The sequence below is a fragment of the Lates calcarifer genome, linkage group LG4 (assembly GCF_001640805.2).
Source record: "Lates calcarifer isolate ASB-BC8 linkage group LG4, TLL_Latcal_v3, whole genome shotgun sequence".
Classification (NCBI taxonomy): domain Eukaryota; kingdom Metazoa; phylum Chordata; class Actinopteri; family Centropomidae; genus Lates; species Lates calcarifer.
Window position 1 is genome coordinate 6,343,472 of NC_066836.1, and position 18,306 is coordinate 6,361,777.

The window sequence follows — 18,306 nt, forward strand, 5'->3', positions numbered from 1 at the left end:
TAGTATACCACATGCCAACACTTTCCTGTACAGTATGCAAACAGAAACACACAGTTATGTGCATTTATGTCTTCAGAGAACTTCCTGCTACATAAGTTCCCTAAATACAGACGGAGACATGGCAAGCATGCTCAGATAGTAGAGGGTAAATGTAATAACACACACAGTGCAGCTCTTATGCACAGCAGCCAGACAGCTGGCTCCTCATTCAGCCTCTAGCTAATTGTAGCACAGCTCATAAAACAAGCTCAATGACAACAACGATGAATGTTTTACAGTGAAGACATGTAATTTACATTACAATATGAGGTGATTCAGCTACTTTATGTGCAACTTTAAATTCCTAAACACCAACCTTACAAGCAACCAGCAATAAGGAGGGAGAGAGAGGTTTAGAGCTACAGTAGCCTGACAATAGATGTAACAAAATATTCCTGTAACCTTCAAGGCTAGGAGGAGAAATAATAGCAGAGGGAGGCTGTCAAAAGGATACTTCTTTCAGAGTGATCTCACACACTGTAATAACTTATTGAGCTGTCATCCTGAGCCTTAATGTGATACCTCCATTAAACATAACAAGTCAAAGTTCCACAGTTGGTCACTTTAATGATTCAGTGTTTTTTGGAATTTTTGTTTTTTTGTCACATACTGTAATTATTTCATTTCTCCAGAGTTAGTTTCTTTCACTTCCCCCTTCATTTCTTCTTCAAACAGGAGCATTATTGTAATAATAACCCCCCGCCCCCCCCAAAAAAAATGTCATGTACACTGACACATCACCACAATGAGGCTCTCTGAGAACACATACTGTATAAAAGGCAGCAGCAACTAACTGAGAAGTCTGTCCTCTGCTCTGCCAAACAATACTTATCTACATTTAGAGTAGGTGGAGTCTGGCACAGTATTGTCATGACCCAACTGATCGTCTCAGACATAGCTCATCAGGGCTTGTCTGGCCAGTGGGTGGTGACTGTGTGCCTGTAATGCAGTAAACAATCTTAAAATGGAAATGAGGGGTTACATACAAGCGTGTCTCCAAAGGAAATATCAAATCTTCCATGCTTGCATTGTTAAAAATGGCAAATTACAATGGAGCTAAGATTTATGATTTTTTTTTTCCTTTTTTTTGTCAGATGAAGTTTTCTAAATTCTACAGACATCAAGTCAGGACCCTTTCATCTTAGAGGCATATGCAAATGTACTGTAGCTGATTCTAATGAAAACTGAGTGCAATAGTATAGCACATATACAAAAGACAGAAAACAAAAACTCAATACAAAAAGAAGCGTACATCAAGAGACCCATCTAACCAACCTGGCAGAGTCAACCTTTATCTACATTTGAGGATAAGAACTTAGGACCTCATTAAGAAAGAAGTTGTACTCATAATGCGGAGAGTCCACAGGGACTAAGGTCTGGGGCTGCACACAGGTGTTCAGACTATCATGGACTTGGGCAGATGACGAAATTGTCATGCAGACCCACACAAAATCTGGATGCAGAATCCATGAACTGACCTTTAAGGTTGCCTTAAAGGGGGCAAAAGATCCACAAACATTTAGCAAACATGCTAGTTTCCCAGCAGATAATTCAATTGCCAAAACAGGTAGAACACTGATAAGCTCATAAACTGAAAAAGCTAGCCTTCAGCTTTTTATACTATTGTGCTTGTGAACAATTGCCTATGTAATAAAAACAGAATAACACAGGCATCTGCTGCGAGTCCCTTTCATCTACCTGTTAAATTTAGGTCTAATATTGACTCATGTTTTAGGCCTGTCTGGTTTTGTGACAGAAATATTTCACTCTCTTTGGTTTGACTACTCTCCAGCATTCTTCATCAATCCTTCATTTCCTTCAAATCTAGTCTATTTTTGTCTGGTGTGCAGTTGTGTGGTGGCAGGCTGGAGCTTACAGTTTTATATTTAGTGGCATTGTGTTGGTTTTGTCAGTCTGGAGAATCAACACAGTGAGCTAACAGCACATGAATGCTGCTGCAAAGTGTTGATCTTCAGTGGTATCAGCAGTACTATCAAAGCTTTCACAAAACCAAGAGACATTTGATTTAACATTAATAAATCAAACGACTAGGAGGACTATGAAGGCTAAGGTTACTGTTTCAATTCTTCAATTCTACTTAGTATGTCTGAGCAGAACCAATGGAATATAACAGTCACAGCAGAAAAAAAAATCAAAGCATACTTCACCTCTGTTTTCAGCTCTTTTGATCAATGTGTAATATAAAACAGGCAGCACACTCTTCAGAGTGTTTAACTGCTGACCAGTTTTATTCTGTCTAACACGAGTGAAACGGCACTGAACTTTGTTATCTCATAACAATCAGCTTTTTTATACTCGTTAGTTAATATATGTTGATGATTACATCCCTCTTAGGAAAAATGCTCCACTGCACCAGAGGTATTTTTTTGATCATGGTATATCCCGCTCTGCTCGACTGAGAAAAGATCTATGGTAAGTTTAAATGAGGTGTAAAAACAGATTATTGATGCTATAATTTGTAAAATACCAGCCCCAAACTTGTAGAAATATCTGATGTTCTGAGTTTCTTCTGTTTGAGTGTGAGTGCAGACCTATGACTCCTCAGAGCCTCCAGAACAGCCCTTGGTCGGCAGAATGACTAATACCACACAAGACAGACAACATGTGATCTCTGGACTCTACTTAGCTTATGTGGCTGCTTAACTCTTCACTTTTTTCTGCTGTGTACAGACACTTACTTCCTGTGCAGCTCATCTGTTCCAAAACCTGACCTTGAACTTTGTTAACCTTGAATCCACAGCCTTTACTCACAACTTAAACCAGTGTTAGCGTAACCGGGCAACGTAAGATTATGTTTTCCATTTTCAATTTTAATCAGCCAATCCTGGTGTGTATGAATATGCATATTTGCCAAGTCTCTAGAATCAGTAACCTTATGAACCTCATTACAGCAATCCAATTTCCAATGCTGCAGTCAGAATAAGCAAGCTGGCACTTCATGAATCAATACATAATTACATTGAAGCATGTCCCTTTACAATACATGGCAAATTACCCATGTGATCCAATTAAAAAACAAGTCCTGACCAGCAGTCGCTGCCATCCCCAGGGTCTGGGGAAAAATAATTGCTGCTCAGAAAGGACCTCTGCCCAAACATAGAATCACATTTCCATTTTGTCTCCTGGCTTTCACACAGAACCGCTGTAATCAGGGAATTTACAAGGCTCTCATAACACTGGATTATGTGTACTGCATTTGTGCAAACCTATGTCGTCCTCATATGAAGCAATTTCTAATTAGAGCACTTTCAGGCTGAGGTTTCACTCTAAAACAATTGAGACTTTATGGTTATTACAGTACATTTATTGCAGTGAATTGGCTCTGACTCTCTTCTGTATTTCACAGCTAACTCACCAAAGCTACTATTCCCTGCTGTCCAGCTCTACTTAGCTGTGAATGCCTTCACTCCCAAAGGGCTGCAGGTCAGCAAGCACACACACCAAATTAGTGTCCGGTTCTGACACCCCCCAAACTGGGCCAAAGCTCCCTAATCAGCTGCCTGCCTTGAGCTCACCCTCATCACACTACATCTCCTGCTAGGGAAGTCATTCTTTTCAACTTTGGCTCCCTTTCATGTAAAGCCAAGGGTTACAGAGATTAATATGAAAAAATATATATATATTTTTTTTTCACAATGGTGAGGACCACTCCCTTCTTGTTTTTTGCTTGCGGGAAACACATCTTATCTTGAGGAATCATAAACGCGGTCTGTATTTCTAACCTTTGGAAAGTGGCAGGCTAATGATTGTGCCCTTCGAGTGATTGCAGACGAGGACTTTTCAGAGAAAGGGAGCATGTGGTTGAACAGGAAAAAAAACTGCAGCAGTATTTAGAATCATTCTTCCCTTTCAGAGATTTCTATGGATATCAATATTTCAACTTAGGACAATAGCCAAGCAGCCATGTGTGCAGTGGCTAAGGCAGTGACATCACTTAATTGATTTCATTTTGACAGCATGGTCCAAGATATTGGATTATGTCTCTTCTCTTTTTAAATCAAAAAGGACACAATATGTTCAGTCAGGTTTTCTGTTTTCATCTATACTTTTAAAAGGAACTTGTAGAACTAAAATAAGATACAATGATCATTTCAAGAGACTGTGTTCAGTTAGTAGTAATCAAAAAGTGAGGAGACACATGGTGCTTTGGATACACTCAAGTGTGTTCATAGCAATACCCTGAGGAAATTAACTGGAAGCAGTGCTACAGAGTTTTTGGCAGTAGACAAAAGTTCCTGCACAATAGCACATTTGAAGAGGACTTCAAATAGAGCCCAGTTTGAGACTAACCCCGACTCTCTGCTATAAATACCCTGTGATTGTCAAGGTGCCATCCCAGGAGCTGCAGCTTTATAAGGCAAAGACAGCCCCACGCCGCTCTCAAGTGATCAGGCATCACTGGGAGATAACAAGACTCCCAACAAGCTTATCTCTCCACTCAACAAGATTGAGTCATATGTGTTATCTGCTCTAGCCTCCCGAAGGCTTTGGTGATCATGAGCAGCACTGCACTCACGTGTCGAGTTCAGCTCGCTTCAACTGACTGTGAACTACTGTACACCCTGGAGCAAAAAAGAAAAAAAAAATTTTTGCTGATGGTTTGGGCTGAAGCTCTTAATATTACAATAAAAACAACAAGGCTGAAGACTGAAATGATTAATCAATTATCAAAATAGTTGCTGTTATTTTTCTATAGGTTCTATTTTATCTAAGGGAGGGAAATCAGGCTGTTTGGTTAAAATTTTTGAGTTTGGTCGCTTCGTGTCACAGGAGATTTTACATGGGTAAAATAACACAATGTATTAAAAAAATGTATTATTGTACTATTGATTTTAGAGCTGGAACAGTTAAGCCATTGATAAATTACTCGATCAGTTGATAATCAGTGACTATTCTGATCATCACTCTGAATCTGAATATTTGATGGTGTTCAACAGTTATGATAATACGATGAATATTTTGGGGTTTACTGTTTGGATAAAACATCATATTAGAATGTTAACTTGGCTTTTGGGAAACTGTGATGGTAATTTTTCACTTTTTTCCCCAGACATTTTATAAACAAAACAAGTGTCTGATATATCCAGAAGAAAATAGCAGATTAATCAGATCAGTGATAAAAATAATTTGTTGAAGCCATAACTGACTTGAAATATTCTGTAAAAAGTAAAGTAAGTAAAAATAATATTAAGAAAAAACTAAATTTGTATATTTTAGCATTTAAGAGTTAAAACACAAGTTACATTTTACTCCACTGGGGGTTCAGTATGTGCACTGTGGGAAGGTCGTGGGTGTAATATAATAACTCAACACTTGGCTCAGCCCTTTTATTTCAAAGAGTGTCTCCAGATATTACTTTACTCCAACCTTTGCATGGCTTATCACTAAATCATGATAATGGCAGAGATCTGCAGACTATTTCTCTTTACCTTTAACCCCTTATTTCTGACTCACTCACACACATAGCCTTTCCACATCCTTCATTTTGCCACACACAGCACAATGAGTCACAGCATCAAAGTGTAGTGCAGTGGGTGAAATAATGTCTTCTCCTGCGGTACAATGCTATTGATCATCATCTAAACTGACAGTAATATTGATTTAAATTCCTGAGATGAAGAGTCAGAGATAGTCTTTATCACTGGTAATACAACATCAAAACAGTGGGAAATCTCTTCTGAAGAGCTTCTGAGAGCTTTAGATGTCTGCAGCAGAGGAAGCAACACTTGTGAACATGAATGACTCTTGAGAAATTAGATTTAATCTTGTTACGTCATGCTGTAGGGGGTAAAGAATGTAAAAACACGCAGGGTGATTTCCTCGGAGGGTGATTGTTCTTTCTTTCTGAGCAAAGGTCATGGGGGTCACAAGATGATCTCCACCACAGGTCGCTAAAATTGGCCTTTCAGTCACAATACTTTAACCACTTCTTCAGACTCTATACCTGATGAAACCTACAGTTTTTGGTACATACACTGCATTCCACTCAAGTCAAAATTTGGAAATTCCCCACTGCTTGCCCATAATTACAACCTTCCTGTGTTCCAGTGGCCTGGCTTGGAAAAACCAGGCAACAAACATGGTCACCCACAAAATTTAAATACACTTTCCCATGTTAGAGTTGGTATCAGGTAATTTGGAGCATATACTGTATGACAGTGTTTACTAGTTAGTCTGTAAGAGCAACTTTCCATTTTGAGTTTACAGTCATGAGATTGTGACATTTTTAACAGTGTGGCTTTCTAGTGTTAAACTGCAGCCAGTTTATGTGCCGTGAGACATCATCTTGGAAACCTCTTGTTTGGAAATAATGCCTGAGTTTCCTGAAAGGATTTCCACTTTAAATGCCATGAAAAGTTGTTTTTTCTTTTTTAAACTCAGTCTTGCTATGAGTGACAGAATCCTACATGAGTACATTTTTTTCTGCCAAATTTAGAACAGTTTTGGTTCAGTCTCACCACTCTGATGACGTCATTTCTGGCCACTGCAGACAGTTTTTCTTAGTAAGAAATGTCTAAAATGCCACTGTAAACTACCTGCTCAGCACCAGATGGCAGAAAGACACAGTTAGAACCTAGCTGGTGAACACAGTGGAGCATTTAGCAACTAAAGAGCCAAATATTTCCCCTCAGGAGTTCGTAACGACCAAAAATTGAGCTAAAAGAGAGGGAATATTTTGGACTGCCACTTGCCATGTGGCTGAAGACAATGATGTGTAAATAAATTACAGGTTGCCTGTCAAGATTTCAAGGGATTTAAGGAGCTGTTTGACTTTGTTTTTGAACGCAGCACATGAGCTTTGGTTGGTGGCTTTGTCAGAGTTTTGCCTACACTGGAGCACAGTTTCAAAGAGTAATCACACATTTTCTCCCTGGGGATCCACTGCCTTTGGTTCCACCTCTCAGAACAGACAAGTGTAAATTATGTACGACAGCTATGGGGTGACATAACACTAACTCTCCTGCATGCATGGTGTGACATACATCAAGTACTAGCATCTCTTAAAGACAACTAACTCCCAGCACAGGAATGCTTGAGCACGGTACAGAGAAATGTGCAGGACTGTGCACGCTGCCATGAGCCAATGAGCAGGATGAGTCCCACGGACTTTGCCCGAGCCTTATCTCCCCGGTCCTGTACATTCACCTTCATCATTCAACCTCATAAACTTGTTAAAACTACTGAGCTATCAGAAAGGCCATGTGGCTCTGTAAAAGGTAACAGTCCATCTTAAAAATATACGTCTAAAACACTTAATATCAAATAAGAGTTAATTACAGCCATATAGACCCATAGGACATTAGGGAATTACAAAATTGAACAAGCAATAAAGTGTTTAAGTATCTCTCTTGGTCTCAATGTGCAGTTGAGAGTACATGAAAGAATATTAAAACAAAGAGCTTTCCTCCTTTGATTCATTCACATTTCTATTTTGAGGAGAATCTAAACGGAAACACATGCTGTGAGAACTTCCCATTTCCGAACTGCCTGCCTGTGCCCAGCAGACTTTTGATCAGGTGTGTGTGTATGAGTGCATGTGCCTGTCAAGGAAAACAAGCTGTGCTTGCTCAGCAGTTATGAGAAGAATTGAGTTAAGGAACAGCCAGAGAAAAACGCTGATAAAGACTCTATAGACATGTCACCATGACAGAAGACAATCAGCACGTTCAAAGGCTCTCAGACCAAAGTGTCAGTGGATTTCTTCTGATTTTGAAATATTTTCACTTTTAAACAGCTGCCATACCAACTTTTTGTACACATCAGTATTTTGACAAGAAGGCAAAGCAAGAGTTGTGATCACTCTATTAACTCTTAACCTTTAATGACATGTTAGTTTTCTGCTTGATCCTGTAGCCTGAAGTAGAGAAACTAAAACTTTTTTCTTATTTCTTTTCGTATATTGAGTCAGACTGTCTAATCATGTCTCTGTCTATTGTGTGTGAACTCGTTAATGTGTTTTACTTCCCGCTTTTGTGAATGAATACTTGTACTCACCATTTCACATTTCAAGTTAGCAGGAAAGCAGCAGGTCACAGTGTGTCGGGAAGCCCGGTGGTTGCAACATAAAGACAAATGAAAAATGAAACAAAAATGTTACTGAGTGGATAAACAGTGAGTCATATTGTGGAAATTACCCTGCCAGATGTTAACAAACAGTAACGCTGCAGTTAATTCTGCCCAAACTATGTAAAACACACTTAATTCACCGTCCAGAGACAGTGTAAATATGTAGTACAGTTGAACGCAGCTAAACAACTCAGAGACACAACAGGACACTTTACCTGACTCTTAACGTGCGGAGACACAAACTCCCTGAACACTGAGACCAGTGTGAGTTACCGGAGACCAGGAATCCCGACGTGGGGCTTGTCTGGTTTGGAAAGGACCAAACACCTGTAAGCGCCTGTTTTGGCAAACCTTCGCAGAGACAGACTCGTGCTAACCCCGCCCCTGCCGCCTCCAAAACGGCCCCCATTGTACTCATAAACGGGCACGCCCACGATAACAAGTCAGCCGGTATCGTCCCAGTGCCACCTGGTGGTAGCTCGCGGGAAGAAGGGTGTGTTTAATAATAATCTTTATGTCACATGACCACTAGATGGCCACATTAGTTGCTTTTACGATGAGTCTGCAAATCAAGGACAGTGTCCATAAAAGGTGGCATTTTTAACTCAAGTAGTAGGGATTGTTGACAGCATGTAGGCTACTGTGTGCTTCATTACTGAGTGAAATAAATGTGAAAATCAGTGGCTGAAATATTCAGATCCCTTACAAACTGTAAATAAAAGCTGCAATATTCCAGTAAAAAGGAGGCACTGATTCAATGTTATGAGCATGTTGGAAGCTGAAGTTTGAGGTGCTGTTGAATTGTACTGTGTTGGACTGATAGGTGTTTCTATTATTTTGTTAAATAACAGAGAAAGCTCTCTGAATAATGCAATACAATTCAATACAGTAACCTCCAAAATAAAAGGTCAAATAAATAGTAAGTAAAATATAGAAATAAAGTAAAAAGTACAATATTACCTTCTGAAATGTTGTTTAGTAAATATATAAAATAGTATAATACTCAAATAATGCACAGTACTGGAGTAAATGTATTTAGTTACATTCCACCACTGGTGAAATGAAACTGCTCCAGGTCTTGTAGCAACAACTGAAACCAATCAAGGATCCCTGGTGGTTCAGGGACCACATTCAGATGACCACTCACTATGGCAGAAAGCTATGTAGGAATTATTTCCATTACAGCATGCACAAAGTGGTGTTATACAGTATGTAGTGAAAATACATACAACGTGAGTGGCAAAACATATTCAGAAGTTTCCCTACAGGCAACAGGGCTCACTGAATGATTTGAGGGGTATGAAAATTATATGAATCGTGCTACAACCTTTGAACAACTGAGGGAGAATTTGGAGTGATGTGTTTGACAGCGCTTTCAACCACTGCCATCAAAACAACAAATTAGGAGATATCTTCTGGGGGAAAATGGTACTGGAGTTAAAGAGACTTCTAAACTAAGGAGCTCTGAAGTTGTTCTAGAGGCTTGTGGTGGCGAAACACTTTATAGTTTATATTAGTTTTTCCTTTAATTTGTCGCTCATCTGAATCAGCAGAAGTCAGCTAATTTCCTTTTTTTTAAACAGTGAAAATAGTTATTAAAAAGACTTATAGGTTACTGGTCTCAGTTCAGTTAGCACAGATAATGTAATATCAATACCACTGCAGCAGTCTTTCCCAGTAATGAGAAATGCTGCCAAAGTGCAAGGAAAGAAAATCTATAGCTTTAGGTTTGCCCATAGGGTTTACCACACACTCAACCACGCATAGTCCCACCTTGTTTTAGATTTTCATCTTTTTAATTTTTCTTAAAATTCTAGGTAAAAACTATTTGGAGCAAACAGACCATTCTGCAATCGTTGCATTTAATCTAATATCACACAAGGACACCTGTTAGACTGAAGAGGAGGTGTTACAGTCAAGTTTATTCAACCATGAATGTTTCATATAAACAAGTGTGCACATAGGGAAGACCTTGTCCTCAAGGTCCCGATCCTAAACAAAACGTCTACCTGAGATTCAATTCATTTCACCTATTCACGTGGTATTCACACAACAATGTAGAGAAATAAATCTAGACTATCTAGTTTTCTGTGGCATATGTTAATGCTACAGTACAACATGTCAGACAGGAGATCTCAGTGATGGTTTTGGCAATTCTACAAGCTACAATGTTTGCCTTACTGTTATACAAAAGAAAAGTTAAAACTCATCAGATTTGATTTTCTTTTCTTTTCTCTTTTTTCTTTTATTTTTTACAAATCTCTACTAAATCTTCTAACAAGTCTTTAGTATTGCTCTTGCTACATTGAAAAAAATAGAAAAATTACATCTGAATATTGAGCTGTGGATGTGGTATTTATAAAGAGCCTTGCTCTTGAGTGTTCATGGCTATGTTTCAATAGTCCTTAGCTGCTTACTCTCCACATTTCCTTCCCTCTGTAGTGGCAATCGGAGAAAAAAGTATGAACAGCAAAGAACAGGACATCAAAGAGTTTTTAGAGGCTCATCAGCAAAAAACAAAAAAATGAGTCTAGGATTCTGCAGAGGTGCTGGGTGTCACCAGGTCCTCCTCTCCCTGAGCTTCTTCCTCCACTGCTGCTGCTGCGTCCGTTGCTACTTCCTGTTCGGTGGCCACTAAAGAAGTGTCTGTGTCAGGGGCTTCGAAGGACTCGCCCCCCAGATCAGTCAGTTTGATGTAGCCCTTACTGTTGGAGCGCTCCAGACGAGGGCAGCTGAAGCGCCTGGCTCTGTCGCCTTGACTACACACAGACAGAGACAGGCTGCAGCGTCGAGCAGACCTGGGCTGATCCGTGAGGGAGTTGAGCGACAGCCGTGACCCCATCGCCCTGGCAACAGGTGATGGAGGAAACAGCTGGGTCCACTGTAGCTGTGGCTGAGGCTGTGCCTGTGGCGCCCCCTGTTGGCCAGCTGTGTCTATGGAAATGTCCTCATGGCTCTGAAGGGGTGGGAGGGGATCTGTCGTCGAGGCCTCCTTCTCCTTGGTGTCGGTGTCGTCAGTCTGGCTGCTGCTGGCCTGTCCTTCCTCGCTAATGTTTTCAGCAGCAGCCTCGATAACGACTCCTTCCCCCGAGTGCCCCTCTGCCTCCGCTCTCTCTGACTCCTCCACCTCACAGTTGTTGAGTTTGATCACAGGGAGGGTGAAAGCGTTCACAGAGGAGGTGACGATGGAGGTGGTCTCCCACTGTCGGGGTTGTGGCGCCTCCTTGCTGCTATTGCTGTAGTCTTTGTAGATGCTGTAGACAGTGTCTGTGAAGGTCTGGACATCTCTGGACCAGCTACGAGGTCTGCTGGCTAAAGAGGGGTGTCTAAACACCTCATCGCCACCCAACTCACCCTGGAAACCGAGTCCAGTGGAGGGCCAGGAGCTGCGAGTGAGCATCCCACTTGCGGGGAAGGAGCCCGATGGACCCTCAGCACTCCTCGACTGAGTGTAGTTCACCAAACCGTTTAGAGGTGAGTACTCCTTCGACCGTATGCTGTGCAGATCTATCACTGTGGAGTAGATATCCCTCAGGTTGATGATTTTGGTTTTCTTGTCGCGGTTTTCATGGAGGACTGCGTTGGCGCAGATGAAGAGGAAAATGCCGATTCCCATCACCAGAGGTCCGAAGACTTTCAGATTGTCTGAGTACAGGTAATTATCCAGGAAGTCACAGAGGAAGCCACAGTGAGGGGAGGGGTTGGGGGTGCTGCTGTTAGCATGGCTCTGGTTGAATAAAGTTGTCTGGCTGGAGGGAGGCTTATCATGGGTCAAGTTCGAGGAAACAGGTGGACTTCTGGAGTAGCTCATCCTGTTGGCGTGGTATGCTCCAGTTCTGCGGCGCTCCTGGTATGCATGCTGGTTCTGGCTGGGCCAGTAGCCCAGCACGGCCATGGAAATCCCCACCATGAGAACGATAACTCCGACAGCAGCCACCAAACCGGCCGGAGAGCACAGGTTGAGCTTCCCTTTCACCACCACCACATCATTCTTCTTCTTTTTTTTGGATTTCCTCTTCCTCTTGTTTTCCGCTCGGTTCTTGGAGCGGAGGGAATCCTGGCGCCGGTTCATGCGCAGCAGGCCCCCTGTGGCTATCATGGTGGCGACGGGATGGCGGGCTTGTCACTCAACCTAGCAGGAGACAAATCAGAAAAGACAGGGCAGAGGGTCAATAGTGTACATGATAAGCCAAAGGTTTTGGCATATAGAACCAGCCACAGAGTAAATATGTTCATTTCACTAAGAGATTACACATGTAATCCAGATTTATGAAACATACAAGGCTGGATTACTGGCCAGGCAAAGCTGGCAACTACTAAGTACTTTGTTGTATTATGATTAATTCCTAAATTTGCCTGGTGATGTGCACTAAAACAGAAAATGACTGAAATATCAAAGGTTTTAATGAGTAAAAATGTAGTTTTTACACCTTTAAAGACCAAAAAAAAAAACAAACTATTTTTAAATCAGCTTCTTACGAGCAGTGATAGAGTCCATCATGAAAACATGTTTCTGCCACAGAAAGTTGGGGTTATTTTACAAGACATTTCTGTATTTCTTCAGAATATGATTATAGCTGATAGGTTGTTTGGTCACCATCAGTCAAATCTGATCAAACCACACCCACACAGTTGTGATAAAGCAGTTCTTGAGTGTTAAATAAAAAATACCTACAGATGTTTTTTTTTTAAACTGTGATGCTGCTTTTTTTTTAAAGTCATGAATATTTAATGTTAAAGACAAATTCTTAAGATTTGAAGCTACATTTTCAGGCACTTTAATATTCCAACGTAGGAATATTGGTTGGTTTCTGAGGCAGAACGGCTTGGAAGAGGGGAAGGGGAGGGGGGAGGGGGGCTCACTTCTGCCCCAGGATCCACCAGCGGGTTAATCCGGCCCTGTATCTGGGATTATCCCACAGGTAGAGCAAACACTGCTTCTTTGCACAAATCCATCTGAAGGCAGATGCAATATTAGTCATAAGATGGACACTGGACGAACAGATAACATCCATCTGCTGCTGCTGAATCTATAAATACGATGATGTAAGCAAAACAGAGACAAATACCCAAGTTGACAGCAGAGAACAAGGAGTGCTATTTATCTATATTCAGCTGTGTCGGTGCGATATCAGCCTACGAAAATGTAATGTGTCCAGACAGGAGGCCAGCAGGCATGTTCTCCCCACCTCGCCCCTTGCTTCCTTTACTCTCTTTCTCTTCCTGCCTCTCCTTCCTCCCACCAATCTCTCCTACCAACACTTCACCTTCCTGCTTTTCACCCCAAATCCATTTCACTGTCAAATTGACACAGCTGTGCCTCGAGATGATGATGTCTTGTGCCACGTAAGATGTTTGCATTTGTTATGTGGTTTTCTGATCATGCAGCACAGAGCAGTCATAGTAGAAGCTGCAGTCCAAAGGGTAATGAAGCCACCAACACTCATCATGATTACAGACATCTGCTGATGAGTTTCAACCACATGTGGTGAATAGTAATCAAAGGATAAGGCTGATTAATTAGACAGACTCTAGCTTGATTGTGCTGGCTGGTAAGCTAGGTATTTAATTTGACTAATCACGCCTAATTGTGTATGACTTAGGGCTTAGGTTCATGAATAACTTATTCCACAAATTCCTTTCAGAGCAGCAATTAATAAGACGCTTTCAAAGGTTGCTCTGGGTGTTGCTGTCTGAGTCTTAACAGTCAAAATAATGATGATGAAGGCCACCTCAAATCCCTTTATGATCCAAGTTATTACAAGCAGTTTCCACTGAAAGTAGAACACGGAGCTCTGCACCTGAGCTTCAGCAAACATCACACCGGTACTCAGCTGCTCCTTATGACCGCGTTCTCTGTATATCACATCCAATAACCACTCAAATGCCTCCCGGCTGACTGCAAGTCAACCTGCACTAAAACTGATAAAGCGTGGGCGGACCTCTCTCTGTGTTTGGGGAAGAGAAGGGCAGCGGTAACGTGGACCAGAAGTGGGTGTGGACAAGTCGGCTTGTGTCTCTGTCTGCGGTGCTGAACAGGAAGCTGCCAACTCCTCTCTTCGTCTCCCTTAAAAAAAGCCGCACGTCTGGCGAGGGTAGAAAGAGAAAGAGAGGGAGAGATTTTAACGCTCAAGTCCGTCCGAGCGCTGCGCTGTGCTGCGGGGGCGCATATTTTTCGCGCAATGTTGCGTGAGTAATCGACTGTTGACATTACGGCGCATCTGTTTCCCTTCTGCTGGAAAAGCCCGTGAAGCACACACACTCACACACATAAAAAAATATGAGTCGCTGTGGAGCTGGATGTGCCCTGAAAATGTCCAGAGCCACAGCGACGCATCTCGCTCTAACACAAAGCCAAAACACTGTAATTTTTGGGGACTCACAAGGTGCAGACAGATGACAAACATCCACACCTCTTCCACGGCCTGACGAAGCCCATGCTTTCAGAACTAACACTACAACTCAGAGCTGTGCGGTAATAATACACCGCTGTATAAACGAACAATACTGGTCTCGACTGATTTGCACTAATAACTTATTAGAAATGAGCAACATCACAGTCATAAGTAAAGTTTAACTGGATAAAATAGAGCCGCGATTAAAACACGAACGTTTTCTAATACCATCACATTTGTTTTTACTTTAAATCACTCTCTAATCTGACAGATAAGACACTCGATGTGTTTGACAAACCGATATATCTTTACCAAATTGCAGCAAAATCACCATTTTAATCTCTCCGCTGAAAGTAAACGGACTAGACTCAGTGCGCATCGCTTCCTGACATCAAAACTCTTGTCTGTCGATTGATTCAAGATCAAAAAATGCTCTCCAACTAAACCGATCTGTCACAGAATTAAAACACTTCTCAAACCTCTTTTCACTTCGACACAGCCTGTTCGTGCGAATCAGACGCGACTGTAAAACACAAAAGAAGCGCGGATATTCAGCTGGAGGTGAAGGCGCAGGAGGAACTGATGGTAGGCTGCAAGAAAAAAACAAACAAAAAACATAAGAACATTAAAAAAACCCAGCACGTCTCTTACCAGAAATTGTGGCTTGACAATCAAGCATCTTCAAAGGCGCACTCGTCGTTCAGCTCTGCTGCATGTCGTGGTGCGCCACTTTGGTGCCAAGGCTGGAAGAGTGGTTTCCAGTTGAACGCGGATTCACAATAGAGACCGGCAGGGGCGGGCCAACTGCTTTTCCATTGGTGGTGATTATTGGGCAACGTGAAAAAACGAGAGCTGTTCAGGACATTCATCACACTGTACGTTATACTCCAAACACTTCCAGTATTTTTCCTAGATTTTTCCCATGTGTGGACACACATACACACTGAGTCATTAACTGTGCTGAGTTATATTTGATGGTATATTTTACAGGGCCATGCCAGTTGTGTTTTTGCCATCTTTTCCTTTTTTGTTTGGAACAATGGCCCGGGTTTTTTCATGCTAACAATGACAAATGACAAGCACAAGGTACTTATCTGCACGTGCACACCTGTGATTAATAGTTTAAAACATATAATGCATGAAAAAAAAGCTATGTGAAGGGTTTAAAACTGCACATGGTGTAGGTGAGGTCAGAAAAAAGGCAGATCTAAATACACCTAATTCATCATCTTTTGCATCATGTCGCTTCCTCTCCCTACCTTTTCTCCCTTGAGGTGTATTTCTATAATTGCTTGTGTGCTGCATCCCCATGTTCAACAAAATGAAATATGACAGAGTCCAGATGTGTTCCAGTGATGTGAGACTGGAGACAGAGGCAGGAGCTATGCACTGGGGGGGGGGCGTGAATAACAAAGCTTAGTGCTGATGCTCCAGAGAGTTGACTGCAAATTTATGACCCAGAAATGTGTTTTGTTTATGGCATAAATTAGTGGAGGGAACAGAGAAAACTCCAGCGTGTGCATGCTGCAGTCGGAGTCAAAGTATACACGGACATGGGAAATAATCCAGGGGGGGGTTTAAAGAGCTGTCTTTAATCCGTGGCGTTAACCGGTGCTCTGGAGGTCTGGAGGTCTGGAGCAGCTTTCAGTATATAACTCTAAGCTTGTGCAATATAGGAAGATACAGTGACACACAACAGATGTTTCTGAGCCTCTGACAGAGGCTTAGAGCATCTTAGAACTCTGTTACTGAGGACAAATGTTACAAAATATGCTGCTCCAAGATATCCAAGAGAAAAAGACAGCAGCTATTGTTACAAAATGCATCTTAACAGTCTGTAGAAATAATATGAAATTCATGATAGTACTTGACTTGACTACAGGCCTAATGTTGGAGAGCTGCTGTCATTCCTGAAGGGGCACAGGTAGAAGCTTCACCAGTCTGTCCAAGTGTTCTTATAGCCTCAGTTCACTTGTTTTAAGTAGCTATGAGTAAGCAGCTCAGTGCCAAAAATGTAAAATGTAATATGCACTATAATGTTTTTGATCTTCCCACATATAAATGTAGAAATGAACTCTTCAGCTTTAGCACCAGAATCCGATCAAAACCACCCCAGTCAACACCATAACTCACATCGTCATCTGCTCATCATTTCCCCAGTATTATCTCTCATTCAAGAGCTTTCTATTCCCCCTCAACAACTCTTGATTCCAATCAGCAATCAGTTTGAGAGCGTACTCTCAGATTTACAACAACTTTTCTCTGGCACGTGTCCTACTTCTGCTGCGTTTCAAAGCAAAGCCTGGTTTCACTTCTCTACCCACAAAACGAGGTCTGGGATTCACCACGAGTTCCCTCGAATGGATCTTTGTTGACAGTGGCTAATGCGCTGTGTGCCAAAGACTTGCCAGCACCTGTCCTGCTTAATTAATTAAATATATGCAAGAGGAGGGACAACTTAAATTCATCAGTCTTTACACAATGTAGGGCTGTAGAGAAATATTCAGGTTATTGGCTATCTAACAGTTACAGGAGGTGTGGTTTCCATGACCTACAGGTGAGAGAATAGACACTTGCGGAGGCTGCAGAAAATATACATTAATTCTGCACACTTCCTATCTGACCCTAATGACTTTACCTCACATACTTATTAATCATTTCTTATCAAGACATCCCCAGGTAATTAAACTCACCTAGAGTATGTTGATGAATTAGGGGTTCAGTGCGTATTCACTGTCACAAAGAAAGAAAAAGAGAATCTCAAAATGAGACTTGATAGATACAGAGTTTTCCTTGTTATACTCTCTTAATACTGGAGGTTTCATCTTTGGGTTGGGCTTTCCCATCTATTCTGCAGCAGTAATTCAATAATTCAATTTATTCCTCAGTGATCATATCATGTCTATCACAGTTATTTAAGACACCCCTCTCCCATCCTGTCCGCTGTGAATGATGTGCCTCCTACACACGGCCCCATCCAGATCTATATCAGATCTGCTCCTATACCATTTTCTGATGCTTATCAAAAATTAGATCATCCCTCACACAACACACATCCAGGCATCCCAGGAGATGGTGCACCAGAGTAGGGCTCACATATACTGTAGTGTCAAAAATAGTTCCAGCGGATCTCCTTCCGAAATCTTTGTTACTGTGTCTGCACAGCCACAGCACTGAGGGAGACATTCACTCTGTCCTCTGGCTTCCTTTGCTTGTCAGACATTCTTTCTTACAGTAATGTGCTGGTTAACAGCTACGAGATCTATCTGAAGCAGCACCAGGAGCCACGGGGGGTTCATTTCATTTCTTAAGCTCAGGCTCTACTGGCTAATTGGGATTGTGGAAACCTAAAATATGGGCTCAGTGAGAGATCAACTCCCTCCAGGAAACGCTGTCATCATTACTGCCTTAGTTGCTGCGGGAGTCAGAGGGCTTCACAGTTGGAGAGATAAAAGCTGTGCTCCCTTCTGAGGCCTTAGAAATGAAGACACAGTAGCTGAGAGCGTTTTAGAGATTTGTGGCAGATGATGGGTCATCAGTTACACTGAAAACAACTGTTCTGAGTTGTTGTTGTTGAAAAATTTGCCTCCTGTCTGGTTAGATGTACAATCAGTACTTTAAGTATAAGGCTGGCATATTTCAAAATCTTTCTGATACTTTTCTTATCAGCTTATCCAGGCCCATTAGTTCCTACTCAGATCTTAAATCTTGGGAAAAAGAGATCAGTAATTTCCTAGAACAGCTGGGCACTGTAGTTTTTATCAAACAAGACTAAATAGTGCAT

General features: G+C 41.6%; 2 protein-coding genes across 10 annotated transcripts in view; both read right to left on the reverse strand.

Annotated features, from left to right (window-relative positions):
- LOC108884228 (band 4.1-like protein 3) overlaps positions 1-8,543 on the reverse strand; it is a 49,078-nt gene extending 40,535 nt beyond the window's left edge. For 8 of the 9 annotated variants that reach the window (XM_051069895.1, XM_051069889.1, XM_051069893.1 and 5 more), the window contains exon 1: positions 8,401-8,543. In XM_051069895.1, the coding sequence (XP_050925852.1) occupies positions 8,401-8,536 (136 nt within the window). In that variant the 5' untranslated portion in view covers positions 8,537-8,543. Of the gene's footprint in view, positions 1-8,055; positions 8,292-8,400 lie in introns of those variants that run through there. The other variant, XM_051069892.1, reaches the window with a different exon arrangement.
- Positions 8,544-10,027: 1,484 nt separating this feature from the next.
- On the reverse strand, positions 10,028-15,326 carry LOC108884225 (transmembrane protein 200C). Its single transcript, XM_051069896.1, has 2 exons — positions 15,174-15,326; positions 10,028-12,259 (listed from the first exon to the last, which is right to left on the reverse strand). Exon 2 carries the CDS (start codon positions 12,224-12,226, stop codon positions 10,658-10,660), a length of 1,569 nt encoding a protein of 522 aa, XP_050925853.1. The 5' UTR covers positions 12,227-12,259; positions 15,174-15,326; the 3' UTR covers positions 10,028-10,657.
- Between the last annotated feature and the right edge of the window lie 2,980 nt (positions 15,327-18,306).